Here is a 20,801-nt window from a genome sequence, read left to right on the forward strand (position 1 = left end):
GAAATGAATCAAGGGACTCATCTAATATCTATTAGATGTGGTCACAAAAGAAATCTATCATAAAGCCTTTTGCACTGATGCTTTTCAGTGTCACACCAGTCTAGGAGTTCCATTCAAAACATGGTTGTTGGAAAGTGCCTAAGTTTTAAAAAGAGATGTGTGTGTTTCTGGGATTACTCCTCTTTGGTGGTTTGTACTGTGGGGGTATCCTGCACACACTGTGAAAAGTCCTGTGAAAAGTTCTGTGGACTGCAACAATACTTGAACTTGCCAAACTAATATTTATATCTCTTAGCATTTGAGTTGCTTTGGAAATGCTCAAGTAGAAAGTTCTCAAGACACTAAATGATCTTAGAAAACATTACATGGCAAGTCCACCTATTGTCAAATTAGACTGGATACGCTTTTGGTGAATTAAACTGAAGTGTAATCTTGTATGGCTATTCATAAACATCACAACCTCTACTGAAGAATTCCCATCTGGATCCTGGCTTACACTGGGAGTTCCTGGCTGGGGAAAGCAGCTGACACAAATACCTAAGTTTGTTTTACCTATTTATTATTATTATTGATTATTGTTAATTATGATCATTGCCAAATATACTCTTTTCACTTTCTACCTTTAATTCATCATGTAACATTCATGTCACCACTCCTGAGGTATCACCGAGTGGTGTCTGTGGCAAATTGAATGATTCTAATTGTTGTCTAAAGATTGATGATAATGGTATAGTTGTTAAACAAATTGCCCAGGGTATATGGAAAATAGCCCATGTTCCTGTCCAAACCTGGAAGGGCCTAGACGTTGATTTCTTTTCCTGGCTTCCAGGTGGCCCATGGCTCAAACGTATCCTGTTTTATCTACTGTGTGTTGTTGCAACTCTTATGTTTGTACCGTGTATGATTCCATGTTTTATTCAACTTATACAACATGTTGTATCTTCCATGTATTTTGTAACTACTTCAACTGATGATGGACAAGTCCAACAGATCAGGGCAACATTTGTAACCAAGCCCAAGAAATCTTTTGTAGTAACTGTGTAACAATTATCTTCCCCTTCTCCCCCTCCTCCTTCCCCCCCTGCTTCTTTGCTGTCTTTTTATTTTCTCCCTTTTCCTCACCACCTGGAGGGTCACTTATGCTTTATTTCAAGCAATCTTTGAGCCACGGGGTGGTGTGAGAATCCTTCTCTGTTTTTTGGCTCAAAGTTTGCTTCCTTAGGTATTTTGTTGAGGAGGCAAGTGATGGATGTTGTGTGGCAATCAACATTGCTGTGTGGACAATTTTACATCTTTGGAACTGTTTGCCTTCGGAAGACTGTTTACTGGCAGAAGATCTAGCCTGTTACCAAATAACTCCTGTTTGCTATGGAAGACTGGGGGATGATACCATTGTATCCTGTGAAGGCAAGATGCAAGTTGGTGCCTCCCTGCTTCCTCTTATCTGCTGGCAAGGCCAGGAAGATAAGAACAAAGGAAGTTTCTGCTGAGATCCCAGAGCCAGAAGCTGTCACTCAAAGGAGAGCTGACTCAACTACTTTGAAACTATTGAAAAAGGGCCATCATTGTCATGGTCGTGCGTCATCGTGCTTCGTCGTTGTCAACAGAACAACTCCGTCCGACGACCCACCGCTATGTAAGATCAAAGACTGAACTATGAACCACGCTGGATCCATGGTGGTGACTGTCTCCCTCTTGCTGCCTATAAAGACTCCTTGCCTCTTCTTTCCTATCTTTTCTATCGCCCTCCTTCCCTTCCCCAGCACCCTAATTCATAATAGTGTCCGTCCTCCCCTTCCCCATTTCCCTGATTAAGATTTGTAATAAACTGGTCAGACCAACATTTGAACCGTTGCTTCTTAATCTTACGCCGGGTATATAGATAATAAAAGAACCTCCTCTCCCTCCTATAAATTGGAGCGAGACAGAAGCCATGGCCAGAAGGGGCCTGAGCATGACTGAACAACCTCAGAGCAAACCTGGTAGAGATGTTTCCCAACCCAGGCACAGAAATGCAAACTTCTTTATCTTCAGTCCTCCTTCTCTTAGCCTACAATGTTCACCCTCTAATACCGCAAAAATTAGGCTTCAACAAGGACTACCTCACACTAATTTGTATCCTGAGCTTAATTCCCCATTCTAGTATTGGGAATGTATGAGTGCAGTGACTGACACTCATGGCACAGTGCAATAGCAGGGTATTCCCAGCCCACCCGTAAATGGAAGTTACGGCAGTCAGTTGGTAGCATTCCATTATACACCAAAAATGAAGGCTGTATTCATTCAAGAATTAATTGTAGAAGCGCTTAGAAGTAGCAAAAATGTTCTTTGAAGTTTTAAAAACACAACAAATATAAATTGATATTGATATAGATTGATGCTGATATTGATGTAACAAACTCATCAGTAAAACTATTTGACAATTACATACTTATCAATCTTACTTATCAATGCAATTTTGGTTTAGCAGAGAGTAGTCAGAGTTAGGGTGGTATGGTGAAGTTGCTATTGGACCTGACGAACTTGAAGGTCTTTTCCGACCTCAGTAATTCCATGATTCTTTGATTCTGATGATGTAACAGGTTGTATATATCTGTACGTATGAGACCGACATCAATGGGGTCATGTTAAGAAACTGACCTCAGAGAGACTGACCTCAGAAGTAAATATAAACTGCTCACAGGAGAGACCAACCACCCCCAGGAATGGACAAGAAGGAAATCACAGTAATGGCCAGAGTTTCTTTACAAAGCTGATCTCTGTTATGGGCTGTAGATTATCATGGGGTTCAGGAGTCGATATCACAGCATTGCAGAGTGTGCAATGTTTGAGTGAAACTGCATCCTCTTTAAGGAGAAAAAAGGGGAAAAGTAGGAAGCAAACAAACGATAGAGGTAGGAGCATGCTCAGCATGGGAAGTTTGTAAGAGATTGCGTCTCCATTCTGTACAAAGTTCAAGTGCTTTTGATATCACTGATGCATAAGTGGGCAGAGGACATCATCACTGCTTCAGGAAACCAGTAGATTCTGTTATTCCTGTCCTTCTTCCTGCCAATACCTCTAATGGAGAAGACAGGAGAGGAACTGGAAGGCATCTTCAAATCTCATCAGGTTCAACTGTCTGATGTCATTAGGTCTAACCACAAGGACAAACATATTAATGAAAGCATTATCCAAATGTGTGTCAACCCTGACAAGCACAGGGCATCATCCACATCTACAGGAAGCCTGATCCAGTGTTTGACCACCTTCACAATTTCCTGGTGATACAAGTTGTAGCAACGTTGTTAAGCTTTCTAATGCTCCTTGATGGATACCCGGCGTTTGTTTAGAAAACAAGAAGAGTCGGAGCTGTGTACCAAGTAGATTACAATGATTACCTAACACCTTGAATTGAGTGGATATGGGAAGTTCTACATTGATTCAGCAAATATTGTGAACGCAATTAAAGTGTGATCGATGCAAAGAGCTAACTGAGCATTGGTGAATATGGGGTTCAACCAGTGAACACAGGGAGGAAGAGTACTGACTTCATCCAGAGGGTTGTGGGACCACCACCACAAAAAGTCTGAACTTGTGTGACAAGGCAGAACCCTTAATGATTCTGTGGGGAAGTGTGGAAAATCTATGGACCATTTATGTACAAGTATGTAACATTTGTATATGTAACATAAGTAATGAATATAAACTGACAGTGTTTTGTGCAAAATATGCATGACAGGTACAGCTCATCCCCCATGCATCTGGCACCAAAAATAAAGAATTTCTGCTTTCTAACACTCCGATTTGAGTCTTAGCGTGTTTCAGGATTGACTTGTATACAGTATCTCTGCTATCTGGCCTGAACACCTCCTGGTGCAGTTTTGTGCCATTCCCCCACATGTCCTGTCATCAGACAACAGGGAGAAAAGTCTGGCACCACCCTCTCTGCTTTCCTTCCTAGGAAGCTGTAGAGAGCAATGAGGCTGCCTCTTAGCTTTGTGTTCTCCCATGTGTCCTCAGGCTCTCCTCATAGGATATGCCTTCCAGCCCCACTATCAGCTCTGCTGCCCTCCTCTGGCTGCTTTAAAAATATGAAGAAATTTCTTACGTCATGGAGCCCAGAACTACAAAACGCATTCCAGCTGAGGACACTCCAAGACGAACTATAGTGAGCTAATGATCTTTCTTTATCAGAAGGCCACAGAGTGTTTAGTACATCTAAAAATTCACGTCAACCTCTTTGCTTCCAGGATACAATGCCAGCTCTTGTGAGCCTGCTGTCAGCCAGCACACCCAGATCCCTGCAGGATGTCTGTGCTTCTCAGGTGCTCAGCTGGACTTCAACGGTGACCCGAGACTAAGACTAGAGCTTCAACAGTACAAAGCAAGGAAGACATGGTAGGTGGTGGAGTTCACGGCAAACAGGTCATTTGAGAGAGGCAGTCAGGATGGTTGAAGCTGGAAGATGGTGATATCCTGGAACAAGAAAAACACTCTTGCTTTAGACCCAGACATCCAGCTTCAGAAGAGGCACAGCCCTCTGGGCACTGGTGAGAAAGAACTAGAACTACTGAGGGGGCTCATCAGAAGTGTCTGAACTCAAGCTTTGTGACTGGAGGAAGGAGAAAAGTTGTGTGAGACTTAAAGGAGACACCTCCCTTTGGTAGTGGATTCTCCAATTTGCTGAAGTCTCAGCTGTTTGATTTCCTTGGCAAGGAATGGCAACTCCAGTGCTGCAGAAGGACTCTAAAAGTTTGTCTGCATATCAGTGCACAATCCCTTGCAACTCTTGCACACAATTCTGCTTCCAGACAGCAGTGACTTTAGCCACCCCAATAAATGCAGGATGGGCAGTATGGCTGGACATGAGGAATTCTGGAGATTTCAGAATTTGAAATGGGGCAGTCTCAGTGTGAGCAACCCTGAGACATTGCTGCCCATGCAGGGATGCAGTTAGGAACACCACAGGTGAGCCTGAGATGAAAACTTGCTGCAAAGAACAGTGAGAAAAGAATCCTTAACTCTCCTGTGGCAGCAAAAAGGAAGCTAAGGAAACTGTATGTCAATTGGACCACGAGATGGCAGAATCAGTGAGAAGTAAGTCTGTAATATAATGTTTCTTTTTCATCCATTTTCATGATAATCCTTTTAGACAGACCTACAAGGCCCCTGAGCTTCATTCACAAAATTCATGGCAGTGAAAAAGCACTCCCTACACAGGAAGAAAATCTACGAGAAAACTTAATCCACTTGGACATACTTGTGCCCTTGAGATGCATCCAAGGGTGTTTGATCGAGTGACATCGTTGTGATGAAGCTCTCTCTCATTGCTCAGGGGTCGTGACAGTTGAGGGATGGTGGTCACAGCTAGGAACGAACAACATGCATCAAAAACATTTAGCAGGACTGAGAAAGGGAACTCAGGGAACTACTGACCAACTGTGCTCCAATAACACCTTCCACAACGATGTATTTTGGAGCAAATTTCTTTAGATGCCATCAAGAGGCGCCTGAACTACAGCGAGGTGGTTTGGAGCAGCCCGGGGCGGAGCTGGCGGCGGCGGCGGGGAGGAGGCGGCGCGGGCGGAGCAGAGCCGGGGCTGGCGGGGGCAGCGCGGCGCGGGCGGCGGAGCGGCGGCATGCGGCAGTGCCGGGCCGCGGGGCTGGCGGGGCTGGCCGCGGTGCTCCTGGGTGCGCGGGGCTGCCGCCGGCGGGGCCGGACTGCGGGGCTGCGGGGGGAAGGGGCCGGGCTCATGTCTGTCCGTGCGCCTTCTTTCCCAGCTCGTGCACCTCTCTCCTCCTGCATGAAATTTCTGGGAGAGAATGTATTTTCTGAGTTTGCTGCTTCTTTCTTTCTCGGCAGTGGCTGTGAGCAGAGCCCAGGTGCAGCAGGAGCCAGCGACACAGACCAGAGAGGGGGCAGCAGTCAACATCACCTGCTCACACCCCAACATACAGACCGGAGATTACATCTACTGGTACCGTCAGCTCCCGGGCCGAGGACCCGCATTCCTCGTCAGCGCTTTTAAAGGCTCGAAGGAGGTGCCGGACCCGGAGGGGCAGCTGTGGGTGTCGGCAGACCGCCGCTCCAGCGTTCTGCGTCTCGCCCGGCCCCGGCTCGGGGACGCGGCGCTGTATTACTGCGCCGTGGGCGCACGGGAAGCGAAGCCGGGGCTGCGGCCGGGCACGAACCGCTTGGGGCGGGGCGGGGGCACAGTGCCGTCCGGGCCCGCAGGGGGCGCTGCCTGCATGGCCGCCAAACTCCATCCTGACCGGGGTGCGCCGCCCTGAGGTCTCCACAGAAACGAGCGCTGCACCCATAGCAGCCGTGATTCATTGATCCCCAGTCGAATCAAACTCAGCTGGGTCTGTGGCAGGGCTGCACGCCATATATTTGTGGGGAACAGCAGGACTGACAGCATGGGCTGTTTGACACCAGACGGACATTCTCACAATTCTGTCCCATCTTCTATCTTCTCCTCCTTCCCCAACACACCACATATGAGAACCAGGAAGGAGAGGGGCCTGAAAGCAGAACTTCTGCAATGTGTCTAGTGAGGAAACAAATTGAGGAAATATCCTAGTGGAATGCAAGGTAACACAATGTGGTACATTATCATTGGAATGGAAGTGAATGAATCAAATAAATGAAAAAAGGACAGTGTACAAAAACCAAAGATCTTGCTCTAATGCTGAAGGGGAGATGGCTAGGGTGCACACACCACGGAGATGATCGGAAAGACATCCCAGCACTCCCAAGCAGTTTTATCTGTCCTTCTGAATGGAAAACAGAAACACAATGGTGAAGTGTTCTGGGAGCTGTAGTTCTTCTCATCTCAGGTACTCAGGTATTGAGGCACTGTCAGCAATCCACAGGACGGCAGCAGTAACTCTTTGAGTCCCAGTGCTCTGCATGAAGTCACGATGTGGAATGCCAAGAACAAAAACCATAAAGCAAGAACAACAGTGAGGTGGGCTGGACTACTGGGTTTCATTTCTGTTCCTCATCCTGCTGCCCTATGGAGGAATTGCTTGACCTCCTAGGACTCCTCTCACTGGGTTGCCCTGCACATCTGCAAAGTGTGCTGGCAGCTCATCAGGAGCCTTTATCTGCTCACAGCACTGCAGCCTTGCCCTGCCACAAAAGTCTCCTCAGTCAGCTCCCCATGACCTCAGCGCCCGCCTCTTCGGCCGTGTCTGTGCTTGATGTGAGTGTGGATGACAGGTGCTCACATGTACCTGAAGAGTACATGAGCTTCTACTTCTGTGCGTGCATTGTTTGCATGTGCCTTTGTGAGTGTGAAGATGTAAATACAACCGCGTTCAGGCACAGGTCTGCCATCGCCAGGGATATCTTGTTCAGCTGCAAGGGGCAGCGTCCAAGAGAGTAGCCTCTGCAGTGTGTCACAGCCTCCCATTCTTCTGGGAATGGAGAATGGTCTCCTTAAACACCCATCTTATACCAACCAAGAGCAGAAGCATTCTCCCTTGGCTGCTCTGGAGACTATACACGATAGAAAGAAAAATCAAAAGCTGAAATGAGATGCAGAAATCTTTAATGAATGTTTACAGAGGAAAATGACGTCACACTGAGCAGAGGCTCCAGACTACAGGATTCATCCAGTCCCTTGTTGGAGTGTATGCAGGGCCAGTGTCTTCCTTGTAGCAGGGATTGTGTTGGTTCTCAAAAGCCTCATTGCCCATAGCAGGAGAAGGGGGAGAAAAAAAAAAAAAAAAGAAAAAAAAAAAAAAAAGAAGGTGGAAGGGAGGGGAGGGAAGGGAAGAAAATGGAAATAGAGGAAATGAAAAAGAGACATGAGCTGTTTTCGGAAAACCCAGGATTGCCTCCAGCTGTCAGCATTTGCTTGAGGAGCTGAGCTTGGTCAGGTGATCCAGCAACGTGTTTGTGGCTCATGGAAGAATTTTTCCAGGTCCACGGCCAGTGGCTTCAGCAGGGCGGGCACCTTCTGCCACAGGAGCGGCTGCCCAAGCCGGACAAGTCAAAGCCCCCCGAGGTGATGGGCACGCCCTCCGAGCTGAGGATGCGGCCAACAGCAGCGGAGGTGGAGGAGCCCACAACGGTGTTCTGCGGGAAGGAGCTGAGGATGGGTCCGGGCAGGGTCACCACCACGGGAGAGGGCTCAATGACGATGGTGGAGTTCTGGCACTGCCTGACACAGGGCTCATTGCAGCTGCTGGCCAGAGGAGTGGGGCCGCAGGGCCGGCATGGCACACACTGGGTGTAGCAGGACATGACTTGGGACTGGAGGTGCACCTGGGAGAGAGGGATAGAATGTAGAAGGAAACGAGAAGATGTGAGGGACAGCCTGGACAGCCTCTCACAAAGGAGCCAAGGGAACTGCTAAGGATGGAGAAGCACCTTGGGACAGCGGGTCTCACTCCTTGATTAAGCCGGGGCTGAATAAAGAGCAGTGAGACCCAGGGAGACACTCACAGACTGTATAAATCTAAAGCCCTGAGAGCTGTTCCAAGCACTCTCTGAGCTGACATTATCTCATCCATCATCTCCCATAGCATGGAGCTCCACTATCTGACAACATTTCTCTTGAGGCAAGAGGAGGAGAGAGGGCTTCACACTTACCTGGTTCCCAACAAGGAGAAGGCAAGAGAAATGGATCTCAGAGTTGGGAACTGGGCTGCCTTTTATACTGGTTCTTCATCGCTGCAGGTCCACAGGCACAGTTGATACTGGCCATAATTTTCTGACTAGCTATCCTTCAATGCAAGCTAACCCTTCTCATTAGGATGAGAAGGATTCCTTGAAGTGCTGTGATTAAAGGCTCAAAGATTCATAGGGCAGAATTGCAGTGGTAAGGCTGGTGACTCAGCTGCAGTGGTGATCAAGTCTAGAGGAGGCAAGTGAAGTCAGCCTGGTTCAGTGCAGAGGGGCAGTCATGGTTTTATGATTTCTGCTTTCGGTGTTCCGTATCATATCATCGTGTTGTGCACTGGGAGTTAAAGAGTTAATTCTGGAGCATCATGAATTGTTGATGGTTCCATTACCTGTCTCAGAAGAGAAAAATAAAATATGGCTCCCAGAAGACTTGACTGTTCCATTTCCATTTTTCTCATCAGAAGATAAATCCACCTGGGTATCACAGGACCATTTCTTTGTTGCTGCATCAAAGAGGGGTGCAAAAAATCAAAAGTAGGTCAGACTAGATTCTTTGTAGGTCTAACTAAAAGAAATCTTTGAGGAAAATGGATTATTAACAGAACTGATGTTAAAAGTCAGTAGAAGAGAGTAATGGTAGACACTGGACTTTCCAGTGTCCACTGGACTCTGACATTGCTAGAGAAGCCAGGGCAGACACTTCCTCTCAACTGCAACCATCCGAGCCATTCCTTTTCCACTGAGTTCAACATCTATCAAATCCACATCTCTCCATTTCTCCAGAAACTGAAAGTGCCCCTTCACGTCCTCACCTTATCCCCTGACAACAAAGATTGCCTTTCTTCCTTGGCTAAATGAGACTACCACAAAAAAAGTATCATATGCAGGCAAAGGTTGGGATGAAGACAACCATAACGACTTTGAAGAGACCAATGATCTCACTTTGAGATTATCTTATCAGTGCAGACAGTTACCAGGAGCTGACAGAATCTTGTGCCCATCATCTGTTGCAGAAATTCCACCGAGAAGCTACCTGACTGCCTCACAGAGGGAGAGCAGCCAGCAGAATCCCAAGAAGGCTTTTGGGGTCTTCAGGTTTACAACCGTAGAAGAAAGGGAAGAGAGTGTAGAAGACAGGAAAATTAGGCTTTATTGATGTTTCCAGTGAGCCCTAGATGCTCTGTTTTTAGAAGGAGACTGGACACTCAGCCTTTCTGACATCCATGGCCAGGATCTCAGTCCTCCATTCAGCACACCTTCGGGGTTCAGAGGGGACGTGGCCTGGTCCCTCGTCAGTGGCTTTAGCACAGCCATCCATGGAGCATCTGGCAATGCAGGAGAGTTCACTGTACCCAGTGACTGTCTCCATCACTGCTGAGGATACTGCCAAAGGCAGCAGAGGTGGAGGATCTCACAGCAGTGCTCTGCAGGAAGGAGCTGTGGAAGGGGGCAGAGAGGACCACTATCACAGGTGGGGGTACAGGTATGACAGTGGAGTTGTAGCACTGTGTCACTGCAGCTTTTGACCAAGGGGGTCAGGCCAGAAGGCAGGAATGGCTGGGACTGGGCATGGCAGGCAGTGGCTACAGCAGGACGTGGGTCAGTGCTGAAGTTGTACGTGGGAGAGACTGAGGAGAAAGCAGAGCACAGGGACATAGGAGGAGCAGTCCATGAAACTCCCAGGGGCACACCAAGGAGCCATTTTAGCTGGCTGGTAGAGTCACAGAATCACTGGATTGTAGGGGTTGGAATGGACACCTGGACATCATCCAGTCCAACTGCCATGCTAAAGCACGTTCCCTAGATCAGGCTGAGCAGGAAAGCAACCAGTTGGGCTCTCATTATCTGCTGAGAAGGAGTTTCCAAAATCTCTCTGGGCACCTGGTTCCAGTGCTCTGCTTTTTCACGCTCAAAGTAAAGAAGGTCTTTTCCATGTTCAGATGGAGATTCCTGTGTACGAGTTGGTGCCTTTTCCCACACTGGGCACCACTGAAAAGATCTTGGTTCCATCCTTTTGACACCCTCCCTTTTGGTATTTATAAGCACTGATATGGTCCCCTCTTCGACTTTTGCACGCTAAACAATCCCTGGACTCCCAGAAATTCATCTGAAGAAAGATGCTTATGGACCTATAAAAATGAAGACAGAGGTAAAAAATTGCCTTCATTTTATCCAGGAGTGATGTGAAAAGCCTGGCCAGATGCAACAAGGCTGCTGTCTCTCCCAGTGGAAAATCCATCTCAGCCAAGCCCCACTCAGGCATGATCAGCAAAGGACGTGGGAGAAGGGCTTCAGACTCACGTGGATACCAGGAAGAAAGAGGTGAGAGATGTTGATTAGAGGGTGAAGGAATCGAGCTGCCTTTAATGGAGACCCTGCCCTGCCCCAGGTGCAAGCATAGCCTTCATGGAAGTGGCAATTTTCTGTGGAATTACTGATGAATGGAAAACAGTCACTGACATGAGCTGTGTGGCTGCTTCCCTTCATGCTGCTTGTTCATTCCCTGGCTTATGCCACAACCATTCCGTCATGCAGGCTTCTTCTGAGTGCTGGCATTGAGAGGCCCCAGGACTTCTGGGCCAGGAATGAGTCAGTGATGGCAGAGGACTCAGCTCAAGTGCTGAGATGGATCCTTCTCAGGCAAGTGATGCTGGCCTGAGGCTTCCCTGCATGCAGGTCTGCCATGTCTTCCTCTTTTTCTCCATCCCAACCCATTCCAGTGGTCTCATGTGTTCATATTCCAAGGAGGTGGCCTGGATGTCTGGTTTCAATTCTCTTCCTCATCCCACTGTACTGTGGTGAAATTGCATGACCTCCTTGGGCTCCTCTCACTGGGCCATCCCTGAACATCTGCAAACTGTGATGTCAGCTCATCTGGAGCCTTGTCCTGCTCGGAGCACTGCAGCCTTGCCCTTCCAGAAAGGTCCCCAGTGTCTCCTCAGTCAGCTCCATATGGCCTCTGCTCCTGCCTCTCCAGCTGTGCATGAGCACGGGCGACGAGTGCACACATGTACCCGAGTTGCGTGTGAGATACTGTGTGTGTGAGATGTGTGAGTTGTGTTTCCATGCGAGGCTCTGCTTTTGTGAGTGCATTGCTGTATTATTTATTTTCTGTGGGCTGTTTGTCAGAAAATGCAGCAACAGGGAGAGAATGGTTAAAATAGATACATAGTGAGACCAGTGGGAGGGATGTGATGACACTGCGTCTGAGGCAATGGCTTTGACAAAACTGCAATGACCCAGAAAATGTAGAGGCATGGCAGAGTCAGTGATGAAAATGATTCTTCTGAGCTTACATTGACCATCCCAGGTGGCATGTGGTCCTGTTTGTCATTACCTTTCCCATGCCTCTCGTAATCTTGACGGGAATGGCCTCTCCTTTGTCAGTGTATGAATTGAAAGGCACCTGAGTATAACATTCTATATCTTCCTTAGTAAGTTCATCTTCTTGGAGATCTGGTATATCACTGTTCTGCAAACTGGAGAATTGCTGTGTCATGAGGAGAAGTATTACTGTTTCTAGGTGAAAGACAGTGTCGTAGAATCATAGATTCATAGAATCATAGAATGACCTGGGTTGAAAAGGACCACAATAATCATCAAAGTTCAACCCCCCTGCTGTGTGCAGGTCGCCAACCAGCAGCCCAGGCTGCCCAGAGCCACATCCAGCCTGGCCTTGAATGCCTGCAGGGATGGAGCATCCACAGCCTCCTTGGCAACCTGTTCCAGTGCATCATCACCCTCTGTGTGAAAAACTTCCTCCTAGTATCTAACCTAAAGCTCCCCTCTCTCCCCTTTGTCCTACCTCTCTCATAAACAAGCATCCCCCTCCTGTTTATATGCTCCCTACAAGTACTGGAAGGCCATAATGAGGTCTCCCTGGAGCCTTCTCTTCTCCAAGCTAAACAAGCCCTATTCCCTCAAGCTTTCCTCATAGCAGAGGTGCTCCAGCCCCCTGGTCATCTTAGTGACCCTCCTCTGGACCCACTCTAGGAGCTCCACGTCCTTCCTGGAGCCTCGAGGCCTGGACACAGAACTGCAGGTGAGGCCTCACAAGAGATGAGTAGAGGGGGACGATCACCTATCACCTCCTTTTCCCTGCTGGCCACCCAGTCATCTGTGAATCTCTGAATGTCTGGTCTTCTCAGTTTTGCTCTTCAATTTATGTATACAGTATATTGCATAATGCTAGGAATATCGTTGTCCATTTCTCCTGTGCTGCTGGGTCTGTTCAGAGCCTGGGCGTTGGGACAGGAACTCGATTGCGCTGATCCTCATTTTCCAAAATGCTCTGTTTTTCATTATAGCTTCTAACATTGGCATCATCTTCAGAGTTCTCCCTGCCCCCTCTACTTTCACTCACCAGAAAGCATTCTCCACTTGTGCTTTCATCACATCATAGCCCATGTTTTTTAGGAGATTTCTTGAAATAACAGTGTGTTGGAATTGAGACTGTGGTTAAGAATAAAAGAATAGACAACTGTGGTTAAGAATTCTTTTAAGCTTGTGTGGAGAAAGGTGATGGAGGCACAGACTTCTGTCTGTTTGTCTGTTCTACCTCAGGCTATGCTGTGGTTCCCCAATTCCATGCATTTCACAGACAATGAGATGATCTGTGGACACACCATTTATTTTAACAAAAAAGGACGCAGGAGTGGCCTGGCTGAAGGTGTGACTGCAGATTTCTGGGTGGAAAACAGCAGGAAATCCAAGGAACTTGTGGATTCTTTCATCCTGGGAACAACTGGGCCAAGCAAGACATTGTGCTGAAGAATGCTATGGTTGGGACATTCCTACCAGCAACAGCATTCAAATCCAGCCCTGCCATCATTCCCCAATTGCATCCTCACCTGACACCTCCCAGCAGCAGCCCTTCTGCACTGTTGAGGCTTGGCTGAAGTGCAGGAGATCTGACTGCAGGTGCACAAAGCCTGGGGAATGCAGGGGCATTTCAGTATCAGTTTACATCTCCCCACAGGGAGAAACACACACTTGCCATGCTTTGAAAACTTATCCCTCAAAAACATGCCTAGACCAAATGCTTTGGCAGTTGCCAGATTCAACTGTTTCTTTGCATACATTACATCTTCTTGTTTCTCTTACCCAGGTACAACCACTGCTATGTCCAGTTACCTTTTGCCACTGCTCTTGGATTTAGTAGAAGCCACCCTTCTTCCACAGAAGCAGGAAAGGACACAATAAAGGGTGCTGCAAATGTTTAATGAGTTTGAAGAAGGAAATAAAATCACTCCCAGAGTAGACATTGAGTGTGGGGAGCAGCAGGAACAGACAAGAATCATTCCTACAGCAACGTTGGCACAGGACCTTCATGTATAGGCCAAGAATTGTAGAGAGGCAAGCAGGTCACTTGAGGCTGGTTTTGAAGGGCACTAATAGAGATCTCTGAGGGGAAAAGACAACTATAATATTTTCTGAGGAAATCCAATCGAATGCAAAACATTCCTGATACAGACAGCACATTTATTTCCTGTGCTGTTCAGTTTCATTTCCAGCTTTATGCTATCTTGAGTCCTTGGTGAAGACATCCTATGAGTGGCTAGAACAGAGACACAAGCACTTCAGGGCAATACAAATCCATTTGGACAAAAGATTCACCTCCTGCCCTGGAAGAGTCCAGCAAAGGCAAACCATGTCATGCTGAGTCACTTCTGAGGGACTCCTTGGGGCCCTTCTGGCAAGAAGTGGCTCAGCTCCTGGGTGTGACCTTATCCCAGCTCACACTGCTCTCTGGAAAATTCTGCTGGACTCCTTTGCCTCCTCCTGTTTTGCTCCGGGGATGAGAGTATGGGAGCAGAAGTTGTTCAGGATACTTTCCAGATCGCAAAGAAAGGAACATCAATAAAGTGTGAAATTAAGTTGGATTTTGTAAGAAAAAAATGGGATGAGGTTTACATACAGCAAATATATAGCAACTCCCTTCTAGTGGTGGGAACCTCATCTTACTTCAGCATCAAACAGAACCAGGGGATTTAGCCAAGTCACACCGTGCAGAACCTTTCCATAGACAGCTCCATCTTCCTGTCATATAATGGAACTCTATTTAAAACATTATACCCTCCGGCACACGGAGCTCAGCTGGGCATGGTGCACTCCAGCTGATTCCATTACTGCAGTTCCTCAGGGATAAGGGGAGGGCTTCTCATTTGCTAAATGCAAGGCTCAACAGAGCAAGCTTGTCTAGCCAAGGATGCAGGAAACAACGCGTCAGCTGTTTTCCATTCACAGCAATCACAGCCATCTTCATAAGCAGAAGAACGAGGATCCAGGGAACAACATATCAACTCTATTCCCTTCATTCCTTCCTACTGTGTGTCAGAGGAAATGTCTGCAGAAGCCACTGTTAAATACATGGAGTACAACACAGTGAATAGCAGCAGACATTCTGGTTATGCACAGGGTAAAGCATACCTGAGCAACCTCAGTGCATCCTGTACATGGCTACAGAGGCAGAGAAAAAATTGAGGACAGTTAATGTCAGGATCTTATGGAACAGGATGAGAGAAAATCAGAAGCATATAGAGGCAGACACCAAAGGAGTGCATGGAAATGATGGAAAGAAATAAATCTCACCATTCACACCAGCTGATGAGGTATCAAGAAGCCACCAGGCTGGTTTCAGAAGGACAAGCCTGGTTTTTGCAAGAGATGCAGCTGTGAATCAGGACATGGATGGGGATTGGTGTGAGACAGACTTATACTATCTCATGTTAGGATATAAAGGGAAAGGGGTCAACATAGGAGAGTGGCAAGCAGCAGGGCCCCTCAGATCTGGTTGAGCCATGTGATTGATCCCCATGGACTGTCCTGTCCCCCTCATGAATCTTCTCTTAACCTTGCACCATCTCACTCTGTCCTGTGCACACTGGATGGAGAAATTACCAGTTACTGGGGGGAACAGCAAGAGTGGTTTTGGAGTCAAATGGTGGAGTCAGACTGAAGATGTCCTTGCCGTGTGCTGTGTGCTGTTACAAGTTGAGGAGTCCATGACTGTCTAATGGAACAGGGGTCGTCCTTGAACACCAACCCAGTGTGGCAGAGTCAGGTTTTATGCCCATAACCACCCAGGCATAATGCCGAGGGCGAGAGTGATGTTAGCATGTACAGCTGGGGTCGATTCACTGCACACAGATTCACTGCACACAGACCGTGTGAGAGCTGATGGGGGTGGGGATGGATTGGCTGAATCCTCCCCAAAACAGGTCTTACAGTGAGGATGCGTCAGAGATGCGGGCATGGCTTTGGATCACCTTGAAGACTGGCTCCAGGCTCCCTCTCGGCTTTTCCCACACATTCAAAGCCTGAAACGCCAATTTCGCAGCCGCCCGTCCCGGCGCCGCTGCCGGCCTTTCTCGGGCTCCTCGAGCGGCGACAGCAGCACCACGGGCAGCAGCAGCTGCGGGACCCGGGGCTCGGAGAGCTCTCGGGGTGCCGCGCTCCCGGGCAGCAGCACACTAGCCTTCCCGATGCCGGATTTCGGATCTGCGGCAGCGCCGGGTACAGCGCATGGAAAGGGCTCAGAAGCGTGGCGCTCCACGTCAAGTCCCGCCTCCCTACGTTTCCTCCTGCCCATGTCGCTGGAGACGCTACAGGAGAGAAACTGCTTTCTCCTGTACTGAAGGAGTTTTCGCAGCCGTTCCACACCTCTACAGCTAAAGCGCAGAGCCCAAACCCCGCGAGCCGCGCACAGGCGCCCAGCGCTCGAACCCCTTAGCAAGCCCGAGTGCCGCCGGCGCAGGGCGCAGCCCCGTGGCGGAGGTGGCGGCGGCGGCGGCGGGGAGGAGGCGGTCGGGATGCGGAGCGGCTGGATGCGGCAGTGCCGGGCCGCGAGGCTGGCGGGGCTGGCCGCGGTGCTCCTGGGTGCGCGGGGCTGCCGCCGGCGGGGCCGGACTGCGGGGCTGCGGGGGGCCGGGGTCGCGAACGCCTCTGGACATTCGGCTTGTTTCCAAACCCGTGCACATCTCTCTTCCTCCACGAAATTTCTGCGGAAGAAAATGGATTTTCTCAGTTTACTGCTTCTTTTATTCTCGGCAGTGGCTGTGAGCAGGGCCCAGGTGCAGCAGGAGCCGTCGGTAGAGACCAGAGAAGGCATCGGCATCAACATCACCTGCTCACACCCCAGCATACAGGCCAATAACATCCAATGGTACCGTCAGTTCCCGGGCCGAGGACCCGCATTCCTCGTCAGCGCTGTCAAAGGCTCCAAGGAGGTGCCGGACCCGGAGGGGCAGCTGTGGGTGTCGGCAGACCGCCGCTCCAGCGCCCTGTGTCTCGCCCGGCCCCGGCTCGGGGACGCGGCGCTGTATTACTGCGCCGTGGGCGCACGGAAGCGAAGCCGGGGCTGCGGCCGGGCACGAACCGCTTGGGGCGGGGCGGGGGCACAGTGCCGTCCGGGCCCGCAGGGGGCGCTGCCGCTCCTCCCTCCCGGCGCCGCCGAGCTGGCAGTGCTGACATGGAACGCGTCCCTCGCACCGCTCGGCATCCTCCGGAGAAAGGCGTTCCAGCTGCACACCCTCATGAACACGGCATGTCGAGGTCACAGACACATCTAAGTGGTCCCACATGAGCTCTGTTTTCAGACTGTGAAACTGTGTGAGGGGACTGAGTGCCTCTGGAGGTGGCTGTAGATTCAGCAGAGGCCTCTGTGAGGTGTGTTGGCTGTGAGGGCTTTAACGGGCTTTCAAGTCCCTTCTCAGTTGAAATGCAATTATAAATAAAAGGGAGAGTGATAAACAAAGCAAGGAATGTCCCAATCTGTAAGCAAAAAGGAAGGCAAGGAGGGAGATCAGAAGTCTTCTGCTCCTAACTGATGGGCCATTAGGGAAACACAGCTGTCCAATTTGAAGTGAGCTTGAGCTTTGTAAGTGACAAGTGACAAGATGAAAAGAAAGATGAGCAATGCTCAGGAAGGGCCTGTGGTATCTGTGCCAAATTTTAAGGGAATGCTTATGGAAAGGGTCAAAAGTGTGGAAAAATTGGAAGTGAGAGAAGGAAGGGGATGCACTGCAGAGGAGGGAGGACGAAAAATTCCATGCTGTACGCCTGCTGGGAAGAGCCCTGTGCCTAACCAACACAGCAAATCCTGTCATATTATTAAGTGCTGACTTATTTGTGTAACACTGAAACTGTGCTCTCTTTCTCATGTGGGAGCACCTCAAGGTTGAGGCTCTGAGCTTCGGGCTTATAAGAGAACTGGTGTTGTTACCTGTGGGTGTTGCTATGGCAGTGAGTGCCCTGCCTGTGCAGCCAGCAGAGTCATTTCCGGCAGCTCTGTCGTCTTGGGGCTGGGAGGTGGTTTTCTGCCTCTTGCTCACTCACAAACAGGAGGCTCGGTCTCAGCATGCACCGCAGCTCTCTCGTCCTCACTGCCTTCCTGGGACAACTGCTGGGTAAGTGCTGGCTTTTAGTCAAGGCACCCATCTTCTCCCCACAAAGCGCTCACCAGCCTCACTGGGCTTTGTGGCAAACAGCTCCTGGGTAACAATAAACCTTGGGCAAATACTGACTGACTGTTGTGGCTTTGCACCACTTCTCTCAAGATACTGCTGCTGTTGGAAATGACAAGGGAAGATGGAGGAGAATTCAGAATCCTCTCCTGCTTTTCTTTTCCCTTCTCTCTCTCTCTCACTGCCTTTCTCTTCTGGCCCAACAGCTGCCACCTCCAGAGATCGTAGCCATCCCTGCAGTCCCACATTTCAGCCTTTCCAAGAGAAAGAAGCAGATTCTGTCAAAGTCACAGCAGTGACATGAGTGACATCTCATAAACACAGCATTAAGGGGATGCTGATTGATGCATATGGGCTGTGGTCTTCTGTGTTCTCCTGGTCGTCAGCACAGCCAGAGATCACACTTGTCACCATTCAACTCAGCTTTGTTTATACCGAGGGACTTAGGAGCCCTTTATGTTGACAGGACTGAAGAAACACAATGCATCTTTTCCCAAAAGCTCCATGGGTCCCTCAACCTGCACAGCCATGACAGCTGTTCCATGTTCCTCTCAGCATGGGTGCAGCATAGGATCTCCTCTGCCCACAAGCACAGAGGTCCTTCCAAAACCACCTTCATATGCCCAGACCTCAACAGCTTTCTGCTGGACAAAGGACAGGGAGCCTTCTCTCCTGCTGTTTTGTATCCATTCCGTGTCAGCAGCCTGGAACCTTCCCTGCAGAGCTGCTCACCTTTGCTTTCTTCTTCCAGGTGCCATGGGGCAGACCATTGTCAGCCAGCAAGAAGGACAGGTCACAGTGCAGGAGAGAAACACCTTCCAGACCACCTGCACATACCAGGCAGCTGGTTCTTCTGGCTTGTTTTGGTACCAGCAGAAGAAAGGCCAAGCTCCCCAGCTGGTCACATATCAGGCAGCAGCAGGCTCCAAGCACAACGGCCGTTTCACCACGTGGCTGAACACCACCGGGAAATACAGCCTGCTGCGGCTGGCAGAAGTCAAGCTGTCTGACAGCGCCTTGTACCTCTGTGCTGTGCAGGACACCCTGGTGCAGGGAGCTTCCTTGGCCGTGCAACAACCCCAGGGAGGGAGGAGGTGTGTGTGCTGGAGGCGGAGCTCTGGGGAAGGGGTCCTCAGCTCTCCTGGCAGCGCTGCTTCCCTGAGCACACAGAGATCTGCAGCCCAGCGTCCTCTTCCGGAAGGGACCGATGGCTGTGGCTTGAGAGGTATAAAAAGTGACCAAGGAGACCGTAGCCTCTTTGTACATCCTGGACAACTCAATTTTTGCATAGGCTGTGCAGAGACCGGATGCTGCATTGTGATTTGTGTGCTCTGCTGTGCACTGAGGGCTTTAAGCAGGTGGTCTGAAACTCACCTAAGCTTTGCAGTCCCATGCAGATTGCTTCTTTGTTCTCTGTCATTTGCCCACATTCTGAGCAAGGTAGTCCTTCCCAGAGTGGTCCTTTCTGGGTAAGGCAATGGTGTTGTTACACTACTTCCTTCCCTAAGCTCCATGTGGAAATCTGATATGGAAAGAGTACAGAAGATAATGCATGGTTTTCTGATAGTAATTTTTCCAAATGAATGCTTTCCACATAATTAAAGTCTCCCATATTTCCTCACATTATCACGTGCAGTCCTAGGCTGCCCTTCATTGCTAGCAACTTGAGACCACCATGAAAAGGATCATGTGGATGCTGAGGCTGGGAGGCAGGTAACATTTGTGACTCTGAAGAGGGAAATGAGTTTTCTTCCACCGGGAGCTGTTGTGCAGGCAGCACCAGAGCTGCAAAAAATCTATGCTCGACATTCTTGTGGTGAAGATCCCAAAGGACATCCATCTGTCAGTCCCGTATCACCAGGATGTCTAAAGGGAAGTATAGACTCAAAAGAAGAGAATACAAGGGCAAGAGAGGAAAGAGCAGAAGATGAGGAACACAGCATTGAGCACGGGGGGCACTTTCTGCCATAGTAGTGTCTGGAAATTCAGTAGAGATCAAAGCACCCAGAGATGATGGAGACTCCATGAGGATGATGTCAATTGCAGCAGAGGTGGAGGATCCCACTGAAGTGGTCTGTGTTTAAGAGCTGAAGATTAAACCAAGCAGAGCCACTGTCATGGGAAGGGGTTTAATGATGACAGTACGATCTTCACCATGTCTCACACAGGGTTACTTGCAGCTGTTGGCTGCTGAGGTTGTACCATAGGATGAGTATGGCAGACACTGTTCGTAGCAGGGCATGCCACCGAGAGGTAAGAGGTTTTCTTGGCTACATCCAGAAAGGACAATTCTTTTGTTAATATGTTTGCCCTGCACCGCCGTTGGCTTGGAGTGAGTGTAATCAGAAGGTATGGGAGACAGAGACACAGAGAAAAAGTATGGAATAAGAAAAAATCTGTTCTTCAGAGAGTGTAATTTGTAGCTCACTTCAGGAAGGGTCATGAAAAATTGCTGATTGAAGGTCTTGAGGAGGATGGACAAATCTTTCTATAACTGTGTCTGTGGAGGAAAAGAGAGAGAGAGGAGATGGAGAGAGATTGCTTCCAGCAATGATCAGCAGAGGCCATGAGAGCACCACGTAAACCAGGAAATGGCATCCTGTGTGAAGTCTGCTGCTGCTCTTATTGAGCTGGACAACCTCCCTATGACATCACCTCCTTCTGAAAGCACAGGGCCATGGCAAAGGAGAACAGGACTTTTCTGATTCAATGCACTCTCT

The 20,801-nt window shown here is 49.1% G+C and overlaps 2 protein-coding genes, 1 pseudogene and 1 gene segment (V, D, J or C); 2 read left to right on the plus strand and 2 right to left on the minus strand.

Moving 5' to 3' along the window:
• The window catches only part of LOC128091739 (feather keratin Cos1-1/Cos1-3/Cos2-1-like), a 90,480-nt pseudogene that overhangs the window by 66,594 nt on the left and 3,085 nt on the right, over window positions 1-20,801 (minus strand).
• Window positions 1-20,801, plus strand: part of LOC128091747 (uncharacterized) — a 51,242-nt gene that overhangs the window by 12,044 nt on the left and 18,397 nt on the right. The gene's annotated exons all lie outside the window — the stretch shown is intronic.
• Window positions 5,622-20,801, plus strand: part of LOC128091741 (T cell receptor alpha variable 4-like) — a 45,224-nt gene continuing 30,044 nt past the window's right edge. The window contains 2 exon segments of the V gene segment in view: window positions 5,622-5,673; window positions 5,846-6,274. Of these exon segments, the coding sequence occupies window positions 5,622-5,673; window positions 5,846-6,273 (480 nt within the window).
• LOC128091728 (feather keratin Cos1-1/Cos1-3/Cos2-1-like) lies at window positions 7,931-9,066 on the minus strand. The gene is made up of 2 exons (XM_052704991.1): window positions 9,007-9,066; window positions 7,931-8,257 (listed from the first exon to the last, which is right to left on the minus strand). Exons 1-2 carry the CDS (start codon window positions 9,064-9,066, stop codon window positions 7,931-7,933), a joined length of 387 nt encoding a protein of 128 aa, XP_052560951.1.

Source organism: Tympanuchus pallidicinctus, unplaced genomic scaffold, assembly GCF_026119805.1.
Source record: "Tympanuchus pallidicinctus isolate F22 unplaced genomic scaffold, pur_lepc_1.0 scaffold50, whole genome shotgun sequence".
Lineage (NCBI taxonomy): Eukaryota > Metazoa > Chordata > Aves > Galliformes > Phasianidae > Tympanuchus > Tympanuchus pallidicinctus.

Bases quoted from the DNA above. Each gene is read 5' to 3' on its own strand.
- LOC128091728 (XM_052704991.1), bottom strand. From the start codon at position 9,066: ATGGAAATGGAACAGTCAAGTCTTCTGGGAGCCATATTTTATTTTTCT. The intron at 8,258-9,006 runs GTAATGGAACCA...CCTCTCTCCCAG, and splicing joins ATTTTTCTCTTCTGAGACAG to GTGCACCTCCAGTCCCAAGT.